General features: G+C 35.2%; 1 protein-coding gene across 1 annotated transcript in view; it reads right to left on the bottom strand.

Moving 5' to 3' along the window:
* Nucleotides 1–27378, bottom strand: part of Slc13a1 (solute carrier family 13 member 1) — a 93804-nt gene that overhangs the window by 16390 nt on the left and 50036 nt on the right. Inside the window, exons 7-8 of the mRNA XM_046422547.2 lie at nucleotides 13483–13634; nucleotides 2212–2331 (exon numbers count right to left, since the gene is read on the bottom strand). Coding sequence (XP_046278503.1) covers nucleotides 2212–2331; nucleotides 13483–13634 — 272 coding nt within the window. The remainder of the gene's footprint in view (nucleotides 1–2211; nucleotides 2332–13482; nucleotides 13635–27378) is intronic.

Genomic DNA, 27378 nt, shown 5'->3' on the forward strand with positions numbered 1-27378 from the left:
CCATGAGCCACCTTGAGAATACTCACTGGAAAAGTATAGCTAATGAAAAAGATAACCTCTCTTAGAAGCTGCTCTCCACCCAGTGCACTACATATATACTCGGTCCCCTTGGTTGCAGATAGTAAATAGTTAAGTCAAAGCCAATTGGCTTTGCTACAAATGAAGGTTAGTTCCTTCATGAAGGAAATGATGAAGCATGTGCCAATGCATCAACCCCAACCTCTCCATTTAAATCAGTTCCAAGGCCCTGATAGATGAGCTACACTTCCCAAGTATAATGGAACATTTATAATGGGTGAATTAACTATGTTAACAGTCAACACACTAATCAGAATGTATGGTAGCCTGCCAGGGGAGGGGCTCATAATTTCTGTTGATTTAAAACCTCTGGAGGTAAACATCCTGGCAGACCGAAAAGGACACTGAAAAATTAGCCAGAACATGAAGCTGTGCTGTGTGTAACCAGTAGTGGACAGAAAGGGGACTGTTCAAACCTGCCACTCATCATGATTTATGGGTTTTGCCTAATGTATGCACTACACAGGATTTTTTTTCTTCCTTTATCTTACTTATTTCTCTTTTCTGAGTTGTATTAAAATAATGACAGTGGTTGCACATATATTTTGTAAAGTCTTTATATGTAGCAACAGAGCAAAACAGCTGGGGGCCTGTGACCAGATCTTTTATCCGTTGGCGCTGGACTCCTGTCCCCTTGTCTGACATTGCTACCTATACAATTGGGGAGCCCCAAAGGCTTGGGTTTCCTGGGAGGGGCACAGAGTATCAGCTGGCCTCTCCCCACTGATGCCCACCTGCTGAAGTCAGTGACATCCCACACATTTGCTTCAGCGGGAGGACTGCCACATGCTGCTCCCACAATCTGGACAGAATTATTTTTGTTAAATCATTAGTAACATCTTTCCACTACTAAAACCACTGGGCAGTTCTGGAGAAAAATCAGGAAGAATTGAGAGAGGAGCATGTCAGTCCTTATGTTACTAGGCTTGGAAAACGTGGGCACAGGCAGGAAACCACACCCACCATACTATTTTGCTTTTCAAAAGAAGTACAAATAGCTGACTTCAGCCTCATTGTCTATGTGAATAATATGCTGTTTTATTTATAGGTCCTGGAAATTATTTAAATAAAACTCCACAAAAATGAATTTGAATTATTTTCTTTTTCTCTTTCTTTTCTCTTTTTGGAGTATTACTAAATGAATTGAAAACATAGGCTGCATTTTAGGTTTTCCTGAGAAGCCCTTCTTAATTTTTAGTGTCAGCTGTCATCTAAATCGTATAACTCATTGCTGCTTATGAGATTTAATCCTAGCCAAAATAATATATATATATATACATTTTATTGGCATCAGCAATTCTTTATTGATCAGTGTATCTTATCTCGGGTACTATGTATTCGACTTGTACCCTTGTGTGTTAGAATCACAGTGTTGGAATCCATCTTTGTGAAGTCTAACTTTTTACAGTTGAAGAACTGAGACTTGGGACTGGGTCAGGACTTGCAAAGATCACTCATCTGGCCTCTGAGAGGCCACAGTGTTATCCCTGTTTGCCCAATCCCTGAGATAATAGAGAATATTCTTAGATATTCAATTTACTTTATATGTTAGAGCCTGTTTCAATTTTGGTTCTAGCAAAAAGCAGGAAGCCCTGTGTGCTTTGTTTGAAAGTAACTTATAACCCAAAGCCTCTCCCAACTGATGCCTACCTGCTGAAGTCAATGACATTGAGTCAAGTAGAAGGCCAAAACTTCTAAAAACTCCACTTTGACATGTTGGATTGAGTCCTCTTCATAATGGGTTCCTTATACCCTTCTGGCTTATGCATATTGTAGTGAATTAGGACTCAAAGAACACCTGGATGGATTTGCCTTATAGACTCTTTTCCACAGCCAACATTGCTTAAATGAGATTCTAGCTTACCTTTAAAATTTATTCATGCATATCAGTTTTGTGGGTAATAAAAAGATGGAAAAGCACCAGACAACTCGGAACCTGGACACCTTTATTTATTTTATTAACATAAAAAATTGACTTATGGGGCTGGGGTTGTAGCTTAGTGGTTGAGTGTTTGTCTCGCATGTGTGAGTCACTGAGTTCAATCTTCAGCACAACATAAAATAAATAAATAAAGCAAAGATATTGTGTCCACCTACAAGTAAAAAAAAAGTTAAAAAAAAAAGTTGACTTACTTGAATCCCAGGAAAAGCCACTGAAGCCAGATCCAGGACAAGAGTAGAAGAATAATAGCAATTGGGAAGGAAAACAAAAACCATGATCCAAAGTTGAGGCAATCACAATCAGGATAGCGTCTGTATGGAAATACAGAGAAGCATTCAGAAGAGGCATGAGTGAAATCCCTTCCGATAGTCACTGGGAAGCAGTGGTCCACATTTCTTGTGCTGCTGGACAAGAAGGCAGTTCCGCCATGTATTTACCATTAAGCACAGTAGTTAGTTGTACTCCTTGTCTCCTTTCTTAATTTCGCAAATTTGTATTTATTGCTGCATCCCAGAAAAGCAAGAGTGGGTATGTTTTGATCTCTTTTCCCTTCGTTCAATCTGTAGCACTGTACTGACATTCATTAAATGCATAAGAAATGTGTGTGCACCGGGAGGGTGTGTTTTTGTTGTTGTTGTTGTTGTTGTTACTACTCAAATCAGAATAGAAGTAAAGAAAGACACATTATCAGACTTGGGAACTGGTGAAAATTAACAGAAGTATCTGTTACCATTTCACTTTGGAAGAGGGTTTCCTTTATTCTTAGGCGGGGGCTCTGATCTATCCTGTACTGCCTCTCATGGCTGTTTGCTTTTCCCTGATTCTTCTGCCCCCAACCACAGTCATCCTAGAGCCTCAGTAGCCCTTTCTTCCTAGATCCAGATGATGCTTTGGGGCTCAGTCAAATGAAATAAATCTGGGCCAGATGAGAACAGTAAAAATGTTCTTGGGAAAGCATCAACATCTTCTTTATTTCTTCTAGTTGCTATCAACTTTTTAACTCACGTAATAGCAAAACAACAGTTTCTTTGCTGACCTCACACTCATTATTTAAAAATGTGGTCTAAATACCAATAAATTCTCATCTAGTTATCTATTTTACAAATACAGAAAAACAACAGGAAATTTAAGAAATTGTCTCTTTAACATTTTTTTAAAGCAACAACACAGAGTTGGAAATCTGAACAATATGGAAAATATACATAAGTAATAAAAATATCACTAACATGCTTTAATATTTTTTAAATCACTAAGTACAGAAAACTTTATATAAATATATATTTTCAGTTTAGTTCTATTTAAGTTACACCTTTCATTTTATTACTTACAAAGACCATATAAATAAATGTAGTGTTTCATATTACATTTATGTATCAAATCTATGTACTTTAGAAAGTTCCTTATACTTTATGAGGGTTTCTAAGTGATGAACAACTTAAAAACTCATAGTAGGTATTCAAAATTAAAGATTTCTAAAGTTTTCTGCAATTTTTGTTGAGCTTATAAAAAATTACTAATCTTTCTGAGGCCCTTGAGTTATCTTTATCAACTTGAGGATAATTTTTTATCTATGTTGTAGTGATCGGATCCAAGGATTAGTTTATTTTTTGAAACTATAAAATGATAAATGATAAAAAGAAATGTTAGAAAATACATAGAATTAGATGAATGCTTTATTATGTTCAGAAGGCTCTTGAAAATTGCTCATTTTTGAAAAAACTTTTTCTTTAGTTGGAAAACAAAATATGGGGAAAAGGCTTAAACTGATTTTCCATCAATTTTATTAGACTTGGATTACAAGATGACCTTTGTGATTCTGTTCAGCCTAGAGATACTTGGAAATACTACATCGTTTCAGTTCAGAACAAGGCCTCATTTTTCACTTTCTATACATCATACCTGTATTGCTCTCCCACCTGCTGGACAGAACCGTGCAAATATGTTTAGCAAATATGGGTTCTTCAGAATTTTTGCCTGAATGAATAGTTTAAGAATAAGAAAGCTTGAAAGAGATAAACTTTTTTTTTCCTTGAGAAGTAAGGAAATATATAAACAGCCACACAGAATTGTGACCTTTTGATCATAGTCTTAACACATACTTGGAATGAATATTCTGAATTGCATTCTCTTTGCTCTGATGGCCTTTTCTCATGTTTTCTTATATTCTACAAGCGAATTGACTGCAAATACGTGCCTAAAGCAACATTGATCTTTTCTATCATAAGTTATGTTAAGAAAGTCAATTCTGATAAAGTTCTTTTCATTTACCCAACACTGTGTTGGGTGTCTACTCATGTTTGATCCAGGAGTATTTATGATAGGTACTCTTCTAACTATTGAGGATCCAATAGTAAATGAGATGGATGTGGTCCAGATTCTCAAGAACCTTATACTAAAATAATGTGTGCAGAAAATAAACAGAGAAGAAAATTCTGAAAAAGAAAATTAAACCGAATAATGTAATAAAAAGCTATTAGAAGAAAGAAGAGAATTTACATAGTACGATCAGAGAAGGTGAAACTCAAGATGAGATATAAATTGTAAGAAGGAGAAAGGAAAAACAAGGATTGGTAAGAATGTGGATAAAATGAAACCATTGCACATTGTTACCTTGTAAATTATATGTACAGCATTATGGAAAGCACTGGATGCTCCTAAAAATTAAGAAAAAAAAATACTTCCATATGATCCAGAAAACCCACTCCTCTGTGTGTGTGTGTGTGTGTGTGTATTTCCAAATGAAATGAAATGAAATGATTATGTTGAGGAGATATCTGCTCTCCTATTCTTATTCCAACAGTATTCACAATAGCCAAGAAACAGATACAACCTAATGGTCCACCAACTGATGAATGGGTCAAGAAATGTAGTGCACATACACAAAATGGAATGTTATTCAATTGTATAAAAGATGAAGTCATGTAATTTTTGTTAACATGAATGGAACTGGAAGATGTGCATTGTGTAAATTAAGCTAGGGATAGACAAATGCCACATGATGTCATTCAGGTGGAATCTAAGTAAAGTTCATGTCATTGATGTTGAGAGCAAAATGATCATAATCAGAGGCTGGGGACAACTGTCTGGGAGGCAGGATGGAAAAGGTTAATCACTGAGTACCAAGCTACAGTTGGGTAGGAGAAATAAAATCTCGTGTTCCATTGTACAGTAGGATCACTATAGATGATAATGCACTAAATGTTTCAAAAAAGCTAAAAGATAGGATTTTGAATGTTCACTATGAAGAAATGATGGTTGTTTGAAGAGATATAGATGCTTCAAGCCCTTATTTGAATATTATCCAGTGTATTTTGAAATAGCACCTGTTACCACATAAAGATGTACAAGTTTTATGTGTTAGCTTAAGAAGTTTGGTGGTGAAGATGAAGAGAAGGCAATAGTTTTTAGATACATTTGGAATAAAATTTGAGAAATGGAGGAAAAAGGTCACATATTGAAATGGTGAAATCTGGGTAAAGACAGGTGGGCAGGGGACTAGGAAAAGGAGTGACGGCTGCTCAAATTTCCTCTGGGAATGTTAACTTGAGATGGCTTTAGTTTACTAAGTGATCATTTTGGATATTCAGCTAGATAAGTGACTCTAGAATTCAGAGGAAAAAGTAGGGATAGAGATATGAAATTGGCAATCATCAGTGTATAGGTGGTATTATAAAGATATGGAAATGGGTGTGATACAGTGAGCTTTGGTGTATGTCGAGTTGTCAAGGAAAGGCAGAGGTTTAGGAATGAGCAGATGAGCTAAGCACATTTAATTCTGATGAAAATCCTGTGATCAGGGCATTATGTTTCCATTTTACACAGGAAGAAATCAAATCCCAAGGGGTTAAGTGAAGCGCTCAAGGTCACAGATCGTGCAGTTAACGTGGATTTTTCAACCTGTGAGGGAGTTTTATTTTAAAACACAACCGCCTCTTTTCATTAAAGCACTGAAAAGATTGAAATTTCCATATATATTATGGAGTACCCATAGCCAGAATGCAACTTTAAGTTTCTAAGGAAATTTAAAAACAAACTGTAGAAATGACTGCACCATAACCCAGAGGCATGCTTTGACCTAAAGCATATGTGTGCTTAAATTTTGATACCTAGGAAGATAACATTGTCATTGCAGTTCTTATGATCAATGAAATACCCAGAAATACCAATGAAACACAAAGAAATGGCTATGAAAGTATGGATGTAGTCATGGAAATTTACAACCTTGTAACAGATTTTGGCCATTAAGCCCCATAATAAGCTAGTGTCTACACTGATTATAGTTCCATTGATTAATGACTGTTTTGATTATTTCTGAGACAAAGCCACTTTTTTGTTTTGGATTTGTCTGCTTCCAGAGGGTTTTTTTTAATATTAATTGCTCATTATTCAGAAGCCAGGCTTAGATTTTTAACAGCGATAACAGAAGTAAGAGCAGCAGCAATAACAGTAGCTACCATTGCTGACAAGTTGTCCTGTGTGCCAGGCTCTCTATTACAGTTGCATGTGCACTATGTCTTTAAATCCTTACAATAAGAAGTTTTAGTTTGCCCTCATTTTACACAGGAGGAAACTGACCTTCACAAGGTACAGCTAATATACAGCAGGCTTGAAATCTGAGCCAAAGTTTAAATACAAACTCTATAATGTCCAAATGTCTTCTACAGTATTTTCCAGAGAAATTATTTCTGAAAAATTTAAGTTTATGAAGGGAAAATCCTGGTAACCTTTGAATATGGCTATTGTTAAGTAATTGGATTACCTCCTCCCTTTATTTAGCAAAGAGTAGAGAGTGGGCAGATGGGCTTTGAATTAGGGCAAGCATAATGGGTTTCCTTTAGCACTCCTACATTATGAACCTATGGTATAATCCTCAACATACCTGTGGCTCTGCTTTCCACAATTTCAATTATCCATGGTCAATAATGAACCAAAAATATTAATATTTTTTTTACTCTTTCAGGACAGAAATTACATTCATCCAATTTTTATTATAGTAGTGATAGTACTGTTACAATGGCCCTATTTTGTTATTTGTTCATGTTGTCAATCTCCTATTGTGCTAAATTTATAATTTAAATTTATCATAAGCATTTTTGAATAGAAAAAAAAAAAACATTATCTGTATGGTTTGGTACTATCTGGAGTTTGGGGCATCCACTGAGAGTTTTGGAACATACCCCTTGTGGATAAAGGGGGATTATTATTATTTAACACATAGTAATCATGACTGTGCTAATAGTTGGTAACACAACTTTCTTCTAAGCTGCATTCTATACCCATGATTTCACAAATGGCAACTATAAACTGAATAACATACTTTGATAACCTGTAAGCTATGAAATATTACTTGCTATAGTCTTCCATTCTTTATCCAATAGATCTCTTCTTGTGTGTATTAAATTATAGAAGTTGTACTTGTTGGATAATACTGGTGCATTGGAACTTCTGTACCATGAAAGTAGTTATTGTCCATAATAATATATTGTTCTTCCTAAGTTTATTCTGATAGAAAAGTGTTATTCAATTGCTTAGATAATTTCCAAGTACAATCAGTACTTTGTGTATTCCCTGTATGTCTTGATAGAGTTCATTTCAACCAGTATTTATTGATCACCTGCTGTACCCTTTGTGTGCTAACAGGAGAAGACAATGATGCATTCAGCCTTTATAAGGTTGTCATTATCAAGGAAGATGGTGGTGTTCATGAGACAAGTTTATAGAGACGTAAATATAGATTATGATAAGAGGAGAGAGGACTAGTGGCTAAAGAGTAATTGCACAAAGTTTCAAATGGTATGATAACCATACAATGAAAGAGATATGTTAACACAATTGACTGGTCTTTCAAGCATCAGAGCAGGAAGAAATGGGCTAATTACAGCATAGCACTTATTAATAACAGTGTTAGGAAAGGAGCAGATTAGGGTAGATAATTGACCAAGTAGGATTTTCCTAATGAAAGAGCCAGTAAAGGGGCTGGGGATGTGGTTCAAGTGGTAGCGTGCTCGCCTGGCATTCGTGCGGCCTGGGTTCGATCGATCCTCAGCACCACATACAAATAAGGATGTTCTGTCCTCCGAAAACTAAAAAATAAATACTAAAATTCTCTCTCTCTTAAAAAAAAAAAAGAAAGAGCCAATAAAAACCTATAATATTACAACAGGAGTGAGTAGGATAAAGAATATTTCTAAGGATTTGTCAAGGTGAATAGTGAACTAATTACAGGGGAGCTTAGGACTTTCAGAATTTAGGTGCCACAGATATTAGATTATAAGATTAAGAATGACTTTAAATAATGAAAATGTTCTGTATACTTCAAAAAAGCCAGGAAAATGAATTTTAAGGTTTTCCCCACAAATAAATGATAGACATTTGAGGACATATAGTTGCTTATCCTAATTTGAATGTTACATAAGTGTATATGGGTATCAAACATTACATGGTACTCCATAAATATGCAAATTTTGTGTCAACTTTTAAAAAAGGAATAAAAGAGGCATTTCATGTGTCTCTACCTCCCAGGCCCTTGGATGACTTGTAACCATCACTTAAAATATAAGCCTCAGCATCCTCATGTGTAGAGTGAGGGTGTCTATATAGGATTTAAAATTTCTGCTTTCTCTTGTTCTCCTCATTCTTCCTGTTATCACCAAGGAGAAAATATCCTTCTTTCCCAAGACTAATATTTCCATCTTTGTTTTTAAGTCTACTCAGTTCCCACCTGTTCCCATCTGATTCTGTATTCTGACAAATATGCTTTGTTCTGTTTTTTTGCTTTTTCCTTCAAAACTTTATGTATCTATTTTTAGTTTTCTTCCCCTAATGTAAGCCCAAACTGACCTCCCACCCTTGTTCTAAAAGAACACTTTGCCTTTGGTCATACTCTTCATGTTCTGTTCTTTGTCACACTTGAAAGAGTCACTTAACTTGTTGGCTTCTCCTCTCCACTACATACTCACTCCTTCTTCAGCTCATCTGAATTGTACACCCACTGCCTACTATTCCACTGAACCTGCTCACACTGTGGAGGACAACCGAGAGAACTGAAAGTTTTTTCAGTTCTCCTCTATCACCATAATGGCCCCAATTCTTTCTCCATTTTGAAAATGATCTCCCCTTTCTGCTTTCAAATCACTGCATGCTCCTAAGTCTCCTCCTACATGATTAACTTTTCTCACCTTCTTTCTTATCAATGTTTTTTCCTAAGAGTCTGACTGGAGTCTTTTAACTCACCCACCCCCATGTGACCATTCTAAGAATTTCATGTTTGTTTTTATAGATAAGATTTCAAGGGAAGGCCTGGGAAGCCAAGCAAAATGTAGCAGGGTTGAAATCCCCACAGGTGATTCATGAAGCTGTAAGAAGGAAGCCAAAGCTGCAGTGGAGACACCCTGGATTAAGAAATGCTAGTAACATGGTATGTCTGCTGAGGAAAGCAGTTGGCTGCAGACAGAACCAGTCTAAGAGAGAGGCTATGTTGGCTATAAGCGACAAGGCCATAAGGTCAAGGCTGTCCAATTCCTTTGGAAATTGTATCTCAAGGCCACGTGCCACACACACATACTAGACATGGAGCTATAAGACTTGTTTGACCATCTGGGTTCTAGTTTTGATTTCTATGCCCCTATTTCTCCCTTTTGGAATGGGTATGTTTATTCTGTGCCATTTTGGTTTTGGATGTATGTAACTTGTTTTATTTTTATGTAACTTTTTATTTTGACAGAGGCTTACAATGAAGAGTTTACCCAGAGTCTCAGATGAAATTTTGGAGACGGAATAAGTGCATGTTTCATCATGAGATGGACATGAGTTTTTGGGATCAGGGGTGGAATGTTATGTTTTGAATATGATATGCCCCCCCTCCCAAATTTGTGTGTGAGACAAGCAGTGAGGGTGTCTATATAGGATTTAAAATTTCTGCTTTCTCTTGTTCAGAGGTGAGATGATTAGATTATGAAAGCTGTTACCTAACTGATGGATTAATCCATTTGCTGGATTAATAATTGAGAGGAACACTGTACTCTGTGTCAACTATAAACAGTTAAGTTGTGGCTAAAGGAAGTAGGTCACTGGGGGCATGCCTTTGAGGTTTCTGTTTTGTCCCTGGTGCCTAACTTGCTCTCTCTGCTTGCTAGCTGCCTTGAGCTGAGAAGCTTTCCTTCACCACATCCTTCTGCCATGATGTTCTGCCTCATCTCAGGCCCAGAATAGGTTGGCTGACCATGAACTGAACTTTTGAAACCATGACCATAAAATAAACTTTTCTTCCTCTAAGTTGTTCTCGTCAGATACTTAAATCACAGTGGTGAAAAACTGACTACCATACCCCCAATTTATAACTAACTCAAGTAATGTGTTTACAAATGTCTGCTAAAAATCTCCTTGTGGATATGCCATGTCAGTGTGTCCAGATTAAATTTATCAATTTCTCCAGCGAGACTGACTCTCCCCATTTTTCTCTAGAAGTTTATGTGATTTCTCTAGAAGTTCTCTATCTGGCAGTCATATAAACAAACATCTAGCCCTCCCTCCCTCTAAAGGACTCACTCTTAATGACTAATGACCTTGTGATTATGCAGTGTCTTGAATCTAAATCTTCCTGTCACTTCACAACTAGCCTTTCATCATTTGTCAGTACTTTGGTAATAGACTCCTAATTGGTTTCCTATCTCCAGACTCCTGGAATACCAATCAATCTGAATACTGCTACACCAAACTGTGTAAAACATACACAGACTATTCACCCTTTACAAAAAAAACAAACAAACAAACAAAAAAAAACCAACTGTTTCAGGTGTTTGGTACTTTGATTTTATGAATTATTTGCTCTCATTTTCTTTATGAACATTCACCACTTAAAATTGTTACAAACCGTCTTAAGATTGTTACAAACTGTGTGGACAGATTTTTTTTCTAGTAATCAAAGATATTGTACATAACTGAAGTCTTCTTTTATGACACATTTTAGGTATCTTAGGGGAAAAATAACATTTTAAGGAGGCAGTTTTGGAAGTCTGACTGACCTTGGTTTGGTCCTCAAACGCTAAACTGAATTTCAATGTTCTCAACACTAGTAATAATAATAACCAGCATTTGTTGAGCACATGTACACACTCTGTGCCAGCACTGCTTGAAGTGCTATTGATTTTGAATAAAACTCAAAGCAGGGGGAGTGGTGGTGGGGCGGGGGGTGGGGGGAGATCAAACTGTTTTCCTGCTATTTCTGAAAAGATAGTGAATTCAGAAAGCTTACATAATTTGTCCAAAGTTACCTAGCTGGTGAGTGGAAGAGCTGGGATTTGAACCCAGTCATTTTAAACCCAGAGCCTAAGATTTTAATCACCCTTATACACCTCTTTCATTAAAAAAATGTGTATTTTGCACATGTGTACAAAATGATAATTGGTTTTGCTCCAAAAGATGGCAAGCAGTGTCAAAAGGAAAAGGTGACATTATCAGAGTGCATTTGTAAATAAAGGCAATTTTTCTCCAGCTCCAAACACCTGAACAAATAATATAATTTGGGGGATAGTTTTAAGCTTCTATAGCATTTCCAACAAAATTGAGTACACACTGTTCCATTGTTACTTTGGGATTCTGTTGTATTGTGTAAGGTCAGCATTTAAGAAAATGTTCATTAAATACCAAGTTTGTTTAATCATATCAATTGCATTTTTCAATATGGTTATTCTCACTTCCCATCTATACTGGTATTTTCTACCAAAAGGAGATACTTTGATTTTTCTCCTAATTCTTTGAGCTTTCTCCTAGTTATTACTGTCACATAATTCCTAAGGTAAAGATAACATTTTGAAGAAAAAACACCAAATTTCACAATATATTTTAAATATTTTCTAAATTTAAAGGATTTTTTGTCAATTTTCTATGATTAGGCGAATTGCAACAGTTAGGAAAAATAGTTAGCAAAACATTTTGTTCAAAATACTGCAATGCTCTTAATCTTTTACTGCAAATGGATTAATGCATTCAAAGAGTTAAGAGGAAAAATAAGATGAGAGAAAAAGTTGGTTGATTCATTGTGCAGAAATAGTCTAAATCCTCAGTTCTCTAACTCCAACAAGGATAAAACAATTAGAATTTGGTCTAAATGTTAGAAAATAGACTTTGCCGAGAGGGTCAAGATGTGAAATCTCTTTACTTGGGGAATTCATGATCAAGGATATCAGTTTAGATCTCAGGAAGGGATCAGGTCCACCTCCTGTCTAGGGTATATATTGAATATATCTTCTCTGATACTGTGAATTTCATGTTTTCCACTTATAAACCAAATGCTTTTGAAAGACTCCTTCCTAATGTGGTTGAATGGTCATAAAACAATTAGTATACATGGAGATATGGACAATACTGAATCTAAACTTCTTTACCTCTGTTCTTTGTACATAATCTTTCATAGAATGCAGATTGGCATTCTTTGAGTCTTGCCATTTTGGAGAAAATATGTATGCACAACATATTGCAAATAATTTCAGAGAGTTTGTAGAGTCTGTTGGCTCTGTTTCCTAGAGTACAGCTTTCTTGGTTCTGAATCTTATTTTTTCCATGAAAAGACTAAATCCTGTTTCTGGACTTCCTCAGTGCTGTTAACTTTCTTAGAACTTCGACAATTGTATGCCCTCTTGTGGTGAGCCGCTTCTGCCGTTTCTGCAGACTATGGTCGCCATTACAAGATGGTGCTGGCTCCGCTGTGGTCTGTGACAAACAACTCCTTATTTGGGAGAGTTGGCACATGGTTTTTCACCACCCTATGAGAAAGCTCCACGTGGAAGCTTCGCATTGGGGCTTGAGATGCTTTATTAAGGCTGGGAGGGGCATCCGAGAGGAGAAGAAGAAATATCAAGGGCCTGAATAAACTGCTGAAAGAAGATTCCTGAGTTGCATCTTCCTTGCGGGCAAGGGGTCGCGACACCCTCTTAGTACTTAAAATAAACCTTGGCTGTAGAATCAATCTGGGCTCCTTTATAAAAGCATGGGCTTCCAAACTATTGTTTCATTGGTTCTTACTGCCCAATCTTCTAAATATTTTATTTCAAAAGCCAGCCCTTTTGTAATCATTACCTCTGTTCACCATTCATCACTTAAGTTCAGTCCCCAGAGCCTACATATATTGTCCCATGCAAATGATTTTTTTAAACTTTTGCTAATTACCATTTGCAGAATTATTTGCCATGAAAAAATGTACCCACCAGAGCGGTCAGCCAAGAGTTATTTCTTCTCAGCTGACCTGAGGAATCTGCAGGCATAATTTAATTCCCCAGATCCTGCATATTTAACTGCCAATCCAGAGGGAGATCTCTAGACCTATGACTGTCCTGATAGGAAAAAAAGGCAAGTTAATTCAGCTTAGCATCTCTGTCCATGGATTCTCTGAACCAGGTGAGAATAGGTTTTATAGTTTGTGTGTTGTCTATTTGTTAAATTACCAATTTAACAATTTTACTCACGTGTTGAAATGCTCAGTGAAGATCAAGTTTGTGGAGGTACCAGTAGTTGTTGTCAATCCACCAATGGTAGAAGAGTAAGCAATAGACAAACACATAAGTTTACACATCATGTGATCCTTCTTTGACCGATATTTTGCTCCTGTGATTGAGTTCTGTTCAAATAGAAAATGTACTATGAGAACAGCTCCCTTTGAGGTCATAACAAGAAGTAATAACATTTTTTTAATGAAATGACTGTGTCTTGATCCTGTTTAATTAATATCTTTGATATCATTTGGACATGGGACCTGTTGAGAATAATTATAGTTAGATGAGATCAAGAGGATCGGCCCTGGCCTGGTCCTTTTAAGAGGCAGCAGAGATTTCTCTCTCTCTCTCTCTCTTTCTCCCCCCCCCCCATGTAAAGATAAAGTGAGAAGTTGTCTATCTGCAACTCCAGGAGAGAGAGCTCACCAGACACTAACCCTGCCAGATCTTTATTTTGTATTCCCAATTTCTACCAATTTCTAGTACTGTGAGAAATAATTTTTTGCTCATTAAGCCATCCAGTCTTTGATATTTTGTTATGTCAGCTTGAGCTAATAATGTATATATCTTTACATACATAGAAATGTAAAAATAAAAAGTATTTAAAGTGACACCTGAAAATATTTGACAGACATAACTGTATTCCCTAATCCTTCATTTTTATGTCTCATTCAAATGATCCTTCATCTCTTTCCTTTTAACCATGAATTTTCACCACTTTTATGCTATTGTGGGTCAGTAAATTTCTCATGGTTATCAAAATTCTCAAACTCTTTTTTGGGAGTTTCCCCACCTTGGTGCTTTAATGGCTGATCTCCAAAAGATATCACTATCACTCCAGAAACTGAATACTTTTGATGTCATGTCTTCTTTGCTTCCCATTATTTCTTTCTTTCCTATATCACACAAAAATAAAATTCCTTTTCTTTAAGGATCGTGTAATTTGGATACCTCTTTCCTCATTTATTTGACTACAATATTCTGATCTTTTAGGCACTGGGAGCTATCTTACATTACATTTTCACCTAACACATAATTATCTTCCCTACTTTATATCCCATCAGCATCTGGATGACTATCACATTCATGAATAACCCTTAAAATATCCTAGCTTCACATATTTTTCATCTCATTTTTCAAAGACCTGCAATTCTGCTTTGTCTCAGTTACCCTTTCCTATAGTTACACCTTGGATAGTGCATGTCTTCAACTGGTTCCACCAGGAGATCCCTATTCCACATTTAAGTGTGTTGTTTAGGACTCCCTCGGGTGCAAGCCATACCAACTTCATTCATGTTCTCACCCATGGCCCACTGTGTTGCTTTGATTCTTGTGGCCCTATGTTGAAATGTAGGGCAAAATCAATAACTTTTCTGGTTATTTCATGCAACAATTTTTCAGTCAATTTAGTCAAAAAAGTAGCATCATTTCAGTAGTTTAGATGAACAAAGCCCCATTTAAAAACAAAGTCCCCCCAAACTAATCTAAGATTTCATCTCATGCCAGTCAGAATGGCAGTTATCAAAAATACAAACAACAATAAGTGTTGGCAAGGATGTGGGGGGAAAGGCACACTCATACATTGCTGGTGGGACTGCAAATTGGTGCAACCAATCTGGAAAGCAGTATGGATACTCCTTAGAAAAATTGGAATGTAACCACCTTTGACCCAGCTATCCCGCTTCAGGGTCTATACCAAAGGACTTAAAATCAGCATATAATAAGTAACACAGCCACATCAATGCTTACAGCAGCTTAATTCCATTGACCCCTTTTGAGTCTAGGGGGCAGACATCAACCTGGAAGCAACCTAGATGCTTTTTAATAGATGAATGGATAGAGAAACTGTGGTACATATACACAATGAAATACTACTCAGCATTAAAAGAGAATAAAATTATGTCATTTGCACATAAGTGGATGGAGTTGGAGAATACCTTGCTAAGCAAAGTAACCCAATCCCAGAAAACCACAGGCCGAATGTTCACTCTGATAAGTGGATGCCAATCCATAATGGGGATGTCATGGGAAAAATGGAGAAACTGTGATTAGGCAAAGGGAGAGGAGGAGAGGGAGCATGGGGGCCAGAAAGATGGTGAAGTGTGATGGACATTATTACCCTATGTACCTGTATGACTGCCCATAGTGTACACATAGTGTATGATGCTACATCATATACAACCAGAGAAATGAAACATTGTGCTGCAATGTGTACAGTGAATCAAAAAGTATTATGCTGTCATGTATGCCCAATTAGAATAAACAAATTTTTAAAACATTAAAAATAAATAAATAAAAAACAAAAGCCCCAATTTAGGTAAACCTTCTCTCCTCCCCTGGGTCAACCCTAAATGAAAGCTCACAGATAAAAGAAAACTGGGGAGCTGGGTTTTTGGTGTCTTTCTTCTGACTTCCACCACTTGCTGGATTCAGTTCTAAATCTTCTGCATTTAGAGTGGCAGTGATAGGCAGGATGAGGAGAGGGCGGTACTTTAAGGTCTTATTTGAGTGGTATATGAGTTAAGATATAGCTTTAGTCTTTAGTGCTCTCCAGGCTTGGGGGATGTTCAAAATGACTCCATCTCATGAGCACTGTTACAAGTTTTTAAGAGGCTCTTATCACCAGATATAACTGGTGCCGGGGATGTGACTTGTGGGAGAGTGCTTGCCTTGCCTGCATGAAGTCCTGGGTTTTAACCCCAACACTGCCACCCCTCAACACACACCAGGAAAAAAAAAGAAAAAGAAAGAATATCAAATTGTTCCTTTTTCTTTGTGGCTAATGGATCTCTTTTTATCCTGTAACCAAACCCTTTTGGAAGACTTTGCCTTTTCAAATGACACCAAATACCATTTTTCCTCCAAGTTCCTTATAATTGGTCCAGGAGAAACTGACATATCTGTTCTGTCATCAGTGAAAATACAGCTAAAACTCTACTAGGTAAGGAGAGTCAACCATGACCTTTATTTTCAAATTTTCCAAGAGTGTATTAAACACAAATCCATTGACCCCTTCTGAGTGTAGGGGCAGACATCAAGTTCTCAAGGAGGTGTTTTCTCTGAATCTATATCACCAGGCTAAGTGTGAGATTCTTCCCTTTCCTGTTTCTTGATGATATGGAGGTCAGAGATAGGGAAGTACTCCAAAATTCTCCATCAATAGCCTTCTTCATTTTTAACTCTCAGGTTAAGAGTATAAAACTCTTTTTTTATTTTTCTTTTTGTTTTCTTGTTCTCAAGTCTTATGTATTTGGACTGTGGGAACATAATGTGCATGCTTGATATTGTAATGACTCATTTAACTACTCCATTCACTAAGAAATCAGCTGATTTACCACAGTTTCTTCTTTTTTCTTCATGTTGAATTATTACCATGCTTACAGTTCTCCAATACCACTGGCAAATTTAGTCACAGAAGCTTCTAGTTATTCCCACCCAATGGATTGGTTCGCTCCTTTTTAAACTTCCCTCCATATTCAGCTTAGATTCCATGGTAAGCCAGTTAAGTAACCTTCTTTTAAAAATTCTAAACTTTGCTTTAACTTCCTTTGAACAGAAGTTATTTATTAAAACTCCAACTTTTGTTCTCTCTACATCTTGTCTGCCACTGAAGAGCTAACCATTGTTGGTGAACATTGTTCATACAGTATAGCAGACTGCATTTCATATATTCATGATCATACATGTCTACTGCTATATCACACTGACCCTCATCTACTGTGTTTCTCTAAGTTACTTGTCTCCACCGGGAAATTTAAAAACTCCTCTGTTCTCTTATCAATTCTCTTAATGCTCTTTCTTAATCTTCCCAAGTAGCTTTGCCACCTACTTTCACGGAGTAAACAGAAACCAGCAGACAATGGTATTGCCTAGAAATGTAGAGAACTACCTGCTTCTGCCTCACCTCTCTTCCTTCTCTACAAACATACTGGTGTCAATGTCTCTCCTCCAAACCATCTCTTGGGTCATCTTAGAAACCTTCCTCTATATACTATTGGAATTTTTATCAACATTTAATAATTTTCAAGACATCTTTACAAAAGAGCATAAAAGAAGTCCTTCTTAACTTATTCTCAATTAAATACTGCCCTACCTCATCTCCATTTTCACAGCCAAATCACTAAGGTCCACATTCATTGACTTCATTTCTTTAACCTTTTCAATCTGTCTCTCTATTCCACCCAAAATATGCTTCCTATGATCATCAGTAAGCTCAACATTGCTAAACTCTGTAGATACTTTTCAGGATCATCTTTGCATATCTCTCAATAGCTTCTTCCTACTGAAATCTTTGGGTTTCTGTGAAATCTCACTCAACTGGTTTTTGTTCTGTATCTCTGATTATTACTTTGTCTCCTTTGACAATTCCTTTTTCTTTATCCTTCCTTAAAACTGTTTTCAGAAACCTGTTATAGTAATTTGTCTCTTCTCACTTTAGTATTTTTACTTTAAAAATCATATTTTCATTGATTTAGTGATATACTAGACCATCAAATCTGTCTTTAGCCCAGACTCCTTCTAGACCCGTATATCCAGTTGACTGTTCAACATAATTTGAATGTCTTTATTGAAACTCCAATTCAAAAGTGTTCAAAACCATACTCATGAATTGCTTCCTCAAACCCAGTTCTTCGAATTTAGCCAATGGTATCACCACCACCATAGTAACAAGCATTTACACTGTTCTTAGCATGCTATAAACACTGGTCTATATTAAAATCAGATAAACATTTCAATTCTTACAACACACTGAAGTGGGTAATATCAGTACACCTCGTTACAAATGACAAGAGGCACAGAGAAGTTGAATTAATTGCCCAGGGTCGCAGTGCCTAAAATGGCAGGCTTGGACCCGGAAACCATGTAGTCTTGCTTTGGAGTCCACACTTTCAGCCACTGTGACGCATTTCTTGTTCTCCTTAAAAACATTCACTTCCTCATCACACTGGTTTCTGTCAATTTTATCTGCATAAATATGCAGGGACTCTGTCTAGTTTTCTCTATTTCTACTGCTGCCAGACCTAGGTTACTCAAGTAAGGTCTTTATGAGACTTCTTGCATGAATCTTTACCTATTTCAGACCTGCTCCACATACTGCAACCTTACAAAAATCCGTAATGTCTTTAAGAAATTTATGAACACTTGTTGTTTTGTGCATGTGTGTATGTGGGTGTTAATATGTAATTTAATATGCACTTTAAATACATGTTAAGGCTGTAATGTGAAGAAAAGGTCTGAAGTGGGCAAGAATTGGGACAAGGAAACCCATAAGGAGGAGGTTATCACACTAACCCAGACCACATTCTCTCTCTTCAGCCATTTATCAGTTAAGAAGTTGTTTCTGTATCTTGGCTATGGAGAATAATACTGTAAAGAATGTGAAGTGCAGATATTTCTTTGCAATACTGCTTTAATTTCTCTTGGATATCCAGAAGTGGTATTGCTGGACCATATGGTAATACTATTTTTAATATTTTGAGGAAGATTTATAGCATTTTTCATAATGACTACACCAATTTACATGCCTGCCAAAGGAGTGAAGGGTTCTCTTTTCTGGAGGATGAACAGAATCACTGCTCTGCTCCATACAGATAAGCATGTGTCTGCAACATTTCCACAGTAAAATCTTTTGGCAAAATCATGATAAGGAAAAAATTACTACTCCCTAAAAGTCATCATGGGTGTGGGAATGGCATTTAGCATTACAGGGTATGGTACTTTGGATTGTAATTTACTTTTTAATTAACTTAAAGGTCAACCCCCAAAGGTATCTACTCTTCATCCAAAAGGAATAAATTTACTAATGTCTACATTTGCCTTATATTTTCTACATGGGAATGATTTATATTTGCCATGTGATACAAATTTCCATTAAAAACTTGCAAAGCTGATATGTAAATAGAATGGCAAAATAAGTTTAAAAATTTTTTATGAGTGATACAATACGACAAATGAAATTTAGCACTTACACATTAAATATTTAGCTATAGGAAAGACATCAATCACAAATCAGAAAGTGATACATAATTTGAACATTATTGAATTGATAAGAAAGGACATTTAAAAGGTAATGTGTATATAATTTCTCATTGACATATTATAACTTACAAAAATACAGTAAAGAAAAATTGAATTTAATATAAAAGCATAGCTGCAAATATTTGCATGCATACACACAAAAAAACATGATTAAAATGACAGATACAAAACAAATCAAAACATAAAATAATTAATTCCTTTTGAATTTACCATACTTTTTTCTATACAAACATCTTTAATACATGATTAATGCACATTAATGCTACTGCACATGAATTGATGTTTATGCAAATATGTATGATTAAGGCAGGCATTAAAATGTAGAGTAAATTCAAATTCCATAGTAAATGGAAACATTAAAAGATAATAATGCAAATTTAGGGTTAAGAGGAGGTTTTTTGAGGTGGAATCGGAGATGAACAGTTTAATATGTTGGCAATAAACACAAGCCTCTTACATTTGAATTTATTACTATATTTGCCAAGGACATGTGATTGCTGAGCTGAACTAGTTGAAGAGATGACAATGAAGCAAGGGGTAAAGATTGAGAAGAGCAGTAAAGAGCAACGAGCCAAAAAATACAGCTTTCAGGAAAGCCTGAGATGAGCCACTATTTGAGTAACTAGTGATGCAGAAATTATGAAAAAAAAAAAAAGAGAGATAAGATTTTACAGCAAATTAGTCTTTAGTCTTCTGCTAGGACAGGGGTTTTGACCTAAGACAAAGGGTTTTGCCCTATCCCAAGAACAGGTTGGAATAAATTATTTGGAGTAGAAACTTAGACCCTGACCCCTAGGACACATGTAGGCAGATACCAGGAAATAAAATAGTCACTACATCTCTTGGGAAGTAGAGAAGGAATCTGTTGTGCACCTGTGTATGTGTGTGTGTGTGTTGGTGTGTGTGTGTGTATGTATGCATTTTATCCTAGAAGGACATTGTCATAGGTATATTATGAAAGGAAAAGTGTTCATGCAATCTGTAAGGAGACTTTTGAGAAATTAAATATACAGAATATAATTTTTTAAAGATAAAAAATATATCCACATACTAGAAATAAGGCTAAAACGAAACATATATGTCAAAATATTTCCAATAGTTATTTCTTTTCTTTTCTTCTTCTTCTTCTTCTTTTTTTTTTTTTTTGGTACTGGGGATTGAACCCAGGGATTCTTACCCACTGAGCAACATCCTCAGCCCTTTTTAAATATTTTATTTAGAGACAGGGTCTCACTGAGTTGCTAAATACCTCATTAAATTGCTGAGACTGGCTTTGAACTTGCAATCTACTTGTCTCAGCTTCCTGAGCCCCTGGGATTATAGACCTACCAATAGTAGGCTCCAATAGTTATGTCTTAATAACTATTAAGTTATTAAGGCTCCAATAGTTATTTCTTAATCATGCAGTGGGTATTTGATCTTGATCTATTTTTTATCTTGTACAACCATAAAAAAGCATTTATCAACATGTAAAAGAATCATAGACTTTACAGTAGATAGGTATTTAGAGAAGACCTGGTACAAAAAACTAAGTTTTCAGGAGAATAATATGAGACTAGTTATAGCACATTTGAAGCCAAAGTTCCTGTTTATGAGTTCCCTCTCAGTGATTTTTCTCTGCTACTATTTGCCTTCTAGAAGACTCTTTACTTATGTAAGTTTTAAACTCTACTTGTAAGACTTTGCATGTAACCACATTTTATACTTATTTACCACAATTGTAACCTACTATGTTTTAATTCAATTCCAATACCGCCACTCTTTAATTTTTCCGTGTAAATATGCGACATCCAAGACTTTTCAAGTATGCTTTCCACATTTTCCAAGTAACTGAAAATATTTCGACTAGGACATGACCAAATGCAGATCCTATGACATCATCACACAGATATGTCAGAACAGAAATCCCGCAGGCCCAATTATAACTCACTTTTGCCACCTGGTGGCCATAATTACAGATTTTAGTGGCAAGTTACACATTTCCAACCTTGGTGCTAAAAATGCACATGTGAATCAGCATGGGCAAAATAAGTGGTCTCCATGGGGCTATAAAATATAATTCTCTGGGGGTGAGTGTAATATGAAAACATTAAGGCTTCTAGTTATAGTTTAAATAATTATGAAGGAATAATTGGAAAAGACATAAGTTCCTGCTAACTATTTTCTCCTTGCCAAAATTAGCTTCTTGATATTTTTGGATATTTATTTGCATTTACTTTAAAAGTATTCACATGTGACATATCTTCATTTCTCAGTTGCAGCATAACAATTAATTTTCCACTATCTTAGATGGTGAGAATTTACATTCTTTCAGAGCTTCTTTCACTGAATGAATTTTTGTAAGTCCATCTTCTGAACATTATAGCAGTATCATGATTTTTGCTTACAGCAGAGTACAGTGCTTCAGTGTGTTGTCTAGAGTGCTATTAAAATCCACAAGTAATATTGTTTGTGCTTGTTTGTGTAAATTTTCCTGTTCTCTCCCTCACTTCCTTAGTTTTTTAAGTGCATACCACTAGATCAGTCCCAGACATTCCCTTGCTGTTTAGATTTCTCTGAAAGCAATCAGGTGATAGGATACTTTAACCACCTCAAATAGTCTATTATAAATTTCATTGACTGGGCAACATTCCTTCCACAGTTTCCATGCATTGCCTAAAGTTTGTCATTTCTCCCTCTTGCCACCCCCAAGAATAACAAAAACCTACATAGATGGTAGCTACTTTAGCTGCATATTGATTATAGGCTGGAAATAAATGTAACTCAGGATTTTAAAGGCTTTTTTTTTCCTATTGTCTCTGATTTTCCAGTGTTGGGCAGACAAGTATTCAGCCATTTGTATTTTTAATCTTTTTAAAGGAATCAGTTTTTTTCCCCTCTTTAAAGTTTTTAGGATCCTCTCTCTACCCATAGTATTCTGAAAGTTCAAAGTTCAATTACACCTTCCCCTGTGTGAGTCCATTTCAGGCATGCTGCAGACACCCAGTAGGCCTTTAATGATAAAATTTGTATTCTTTATAGTGGAAAATTTCATGCATTTTCAATCTATCTTCTATTTTCTCTGTTCTTTACCTAAAACTCCTATTATTCTCTTAATCTTATTTCTCCCTATTTTGTCTACTGAATTTTCCATTTATGATTTTTACATCTTGACTTTTTTATATTTCTATATTTTGTTATTTATTTTATATTTTTGTCTTCTTGTTTCTTTTGTAGAATGCTATTTGTATTTTATGATAGCAATTTCTTTGTTTACTTCTCTGCATAGAATAATGATATTTTCTTTTCTCAAGTGTTCATCTTCTTGCATAGATTTCCTGCAAGTAGTTGTTTCCTTTTTGTTTGTTTGGGACTCTATCTTTCATGCCTGAGGCTTTTTTCAGGTATCCAAGAATTTTCACCCATATTTAAGGCAGTGAAAAGTTGCTTTGAGACACTGCACATGTGTTTTGGGATTTGTTGGCTATAAACTTCACTGTGGTATTGTCTGACTGGACTGTTTTTTGAAAAATTCTAATGTCAGTATATTGTTTTTATTATTTCTCTGGTGCTGAGTGCATTCCTCAGGGAAGACTCTTTTGGTCTGCTGCCTGCCGACACCTTGAGGGCATTGACCTGCTACCAGGAGTAGTGGAGTAGAAGATAGGGTTCATGACATTCAGCAAATGAGCCCTCACTCAGAGCCCCATGTGTTATTGTGACATCCTTCCTGGACCTAGAACGCTGTCTGGTTCTCCTTACCCTTTTTTGTCATGTCTAAAGATTAGACTTCTGTTTGGTGGAGGAGAAGTGGTATCCATGTGGAATTTAGGAAGACATGTAGGAATTTAACTACTTCATAAGCAAATTTTGAAAACTTTGAAAGAAGCTTCTATGTAAACTGGATTATTTATTGGGTTTCTTTACTACTGATCTAGTATTTATGTTCCTGGATAACTGAATATTTTTTCCACCCATATTTTTACTTTTTAATTTCCAAAATGATTTCGTTGCCATTCTCTTCTCTTGATATTTATATAATTGTGACTGTGACTTAAAACAGTCTATTGGTTCTTATATTAATGGAGACTCAGAATAAAGTGGAGGTAAATGGGCCTGTTTAATTAACCATCTTAATGGAAAATGCAACATGTATATTTTTATTTTAAAAACAAGAAGTTGACTAAATCTTTACTAATAATTAATGCACAGATTGACCTTGGTGTCTTTATGGTAGGTTCATATGTTGGTGGATGATGTAAAGAATAAAGGGAGGAATACATAGAGCTCCATAGTGCACAGATATTGAGACATTGGGGTCCTGTCTCCCTTGTTTGCAATATTGAATTTCCATGTGCTCAGTTAAGTGGATATCAGATTATGTTAATTACTTCTAATTAAATCAGTCTTCCCATAAAATGCATAAGGCTTGCAAATAATTTCTATAAGGATATACTTTCTCTGACAAAACCACAGAATGAAATTACTACATAACTGAAGTGTGAGAAAACCTAAGAGATGATTCTTCCCTTACTCTTGTGTGAGCTCTTTGTGAAGATCCAGTGGAGATATGTTCAGTAATAACCTGAACAACACAGAGGAGCTGTAATAAAATTTAAATGATCAAGGACACTCTTTGGGATAGGATTTACATCTATTTTATCTTGACTTTTGTATATTTGTATATCATGTTATTTATTTTATATTTTATATTTTTAGTTATTTTAGTTATTAAAGAACTATGTGTCATATGGTGAATTGGGATATCAGCTTATATAGTAAGAGTAGGATAAACTAAGATATTTAAAATTTAGCATTCAAGGCATAAAAACTCTTCATAAAAAGTGTTATTTCTTTCAGCAGTGATGAAAAATCATTAAATCAAGGATTGATTTACAAAATGGTATTACCCTAAATGTTAACTATTTAGAAGCTTCCTTTGCAGTTTCTTGACTAACCTCGAGTGTGTGCGCACACACACACACACACACAAACACATTCCAAAAAAACCTTTTTATTTCTATAGTGGTAAAACTGACTGAAACGGTTTAATATAGACAATATAGCAGATTTGTTGATTCGTCATATGACAAATCAAATTCCTTGTTAAACAAAATGCTATTTAAAACATTAAAATAATTTCCTAAAATGCATCACCAAACTAATACAAAAGTAAGGAATCTGTATTGACTACAAATAAAGTACAACTAGGCAATTTAAAATAAAGGAATGATAAGTCAGGTTTACATGTGAGGGCTTAAGTTTATATTGTTGCAAAAAAAAAAATTCAATGGAAGATAATGCCCAAGGTCAACTGAGTGGGGAGGAATCATATGGGAAAACATTCACAAAGCTGCCATCCCTTGTAGAAATAGAGAGCAAGAAAATGCCAGACTGAGTTAAGGGAAAATATGAAGTCCTCTGAAAATTCCTAAATATGGGCATGGCTTTTATCATAAAGTGGCATCACTTGTGTCTTCAAAGCAAAAAATAATAATATAATTCAAACTTTTATAAGCAGTTGCAATCCCAAACTTCAATAATTTCCATAGAAATTAAAAAAAAACCCTAGCATTTCAACTAGCACAAAACATTCAAGAAAATAAGACAACAAAATGAAAACGATAAGAAAATAAAAATGGCCAAAGAGAGAAACCAATGAGGACACTGGTTGCTAAAGTTACTAGATGCAGAATATAAGTAAATAAATCTATTACTAATTAATTTGGAGAAGGGATTGAAAATATTAGCATAGAGAAAGAGATTGTGAAATAATCAAGCACATCTTAAAAAGAGGCAAATGGAATTTAAACAGTTAGTGAATACTCAAAATAGAAATAGCTTCAGAGAGAATTACTGAACTGGAAGATAAATCTAAGTTATTAACCATAATTCAGTCCAGCAAGACAAGGAGAAGGAAAATAAAAAGAGATGTCAGTAATCTTAGAAGATAAAGTGAGAAAGCTTAATATGGATTTAATTGGAAACTAGAGGGAAGGAATAAGGAAAACAAGGAAATTGAATATTGAAAAATGACACTTGAGACTTCTTAAGAATTATTGGAAGAGATCAATAAACAGAGTCAGAAGGAATGTATTTTTAGGTATGTCAAAATGAAATTCTAGAGCACACACATAACTCTTTAATCAATGAGAAAAGATTGCTTACAAAGGAGTAATTCTTTAACTGATAGCTTGCTGATTTTTCACAGGAGAAAAAAAGCCAATGGAAATATATCTCAATGTAGAAAGAAAATATTAGGCAACCTAGCACTTTATAACCACACAAAAATTTTTTTGAAAATCATAAAGACCTTTCTATTAGACAAAAACTTAAGAGTTTAACACCAAAAGACACTCTCTGAAGTACATTCTGACTCTTGGACAAGACTTGTAAGATTAATAAAATAAAAATATTTTTGGAAAGATTACTTGAGTAAAATGTTTAGAAGCACAAGTAAAAATAATATACAAGTACTAAATATATAAATAAATAAGTATATATAAGAAATAACCAGGTATTTTGCATGAATTCCTAGAAAATTGCAACTAATTCAAACAGAAGTAGAAAATCTGAATATTCCTAAAACCAGATGAATAATAAAATAAATGATAACTATATATGCTCTGTACTTTCATCTTTGCTGGTTCCGTTAGCTGTAATACTAAATAGTTGGAGAGAGAGAGCACACACATCTTGGACCAAATGGTTCAATAATAAGGATTGTAGAGTACAAACAGAAAGAGCCATGGTATTCCAGATTATGGAGCCACCATAACAGCCTATTTCTAGCTATTTGACACTCTTGATCTTTTGGGTATTTGTTGTCATGGTAAAATCTACACCCTTAATAACAAACCAAAAAAAAAATCAAGCAAGAGAATAATTAATGCAAAATTTTGGACGGTGGCTATCTTTGCAAGGATGTGGAGGTGATTGTGTGTGGAAGGAAATGGAATCAGATAAAGGCTCATGGAGATTTCTAGAAATTGTTATGTTCTATTTCTTAAACTGAATTGTGGTACATAACCATTTAATTCACTATGCTTTTTAAAAATACTGTTATATTTTACAATGTGCATAGTTATGAAATATTTCATAATAAAAATACATAAAAATTTGGGAACTAAATAAATATATTCCTTTAAAAAAACACCTCTGGAAGATGCATAGGAACACACTGGTGAGGTTTTCAAGAAATGACATAAAGTATTCAAACTATGTAAGGTGGGATGTTTATAGTATAGATAAATTAAAGTATGAATGCTTCCAACATGCTCATGCTACTGGCTAGATAATATTTCAACAACATAGAATGTGAAGAACTACATTTTTGTAATTCATAAAACTAAAGATACATGAGAGAAAAAATATTATCAACAGTCAATAATTTCTTTAATAAAAATTGTTGTGGTAACACAATGAAGTATTGCCATCAATGGAATTAGGACTTTGGCTTCAGTCAAAATAGGAATTTGAAGAGAGGTCTCATCTGTGAACTGCTGCTGTGCTTCCTAAAAGTGTTGGGGAGTCTTCTTTCCTTTCTGGATTATCTCTTCTATAAATACTGTCTCTGAACAAGGAGGATTTAGATGAGTAAAAGAGGACATCTAAAGAGTGTCAAGTGAAGACTGAGTGGCACTAACACTGACTTTGTCACTGAATTTTACCCAATCTAGGAAAAAGGAAGAGTAATCAGGAACAAAAATTGCCTATAGTACCTCTGTAATCCAAGCTAAAATATTTTTTTCATATTTGTTCTAAGGGTCGGATGTTCTAGAATTGCTGTCTCCTTATTTGGTGAAACTAGTGTCTCTCATTCTTAATATTAAGAAACATGCTAACTGCTGT

This window comes from Marmota monax, unplaced genomic scaffold, assembly GCF_021218885.2.
Source record: "Marmota monax isolate L192 unplaced genomic scaffold, Marmota_monax_Labrador192_F-V1.1 WCK01_AAM20220418_F8-fsc00027, whole genome shotgun sequence".
Taxonomy (NCBI): domain Eukaryota; kingdom Metazoa; phylum Chordata; class Mammalia; order Rodentia; family Sciuridae; genus Marmota; species Marmota monax.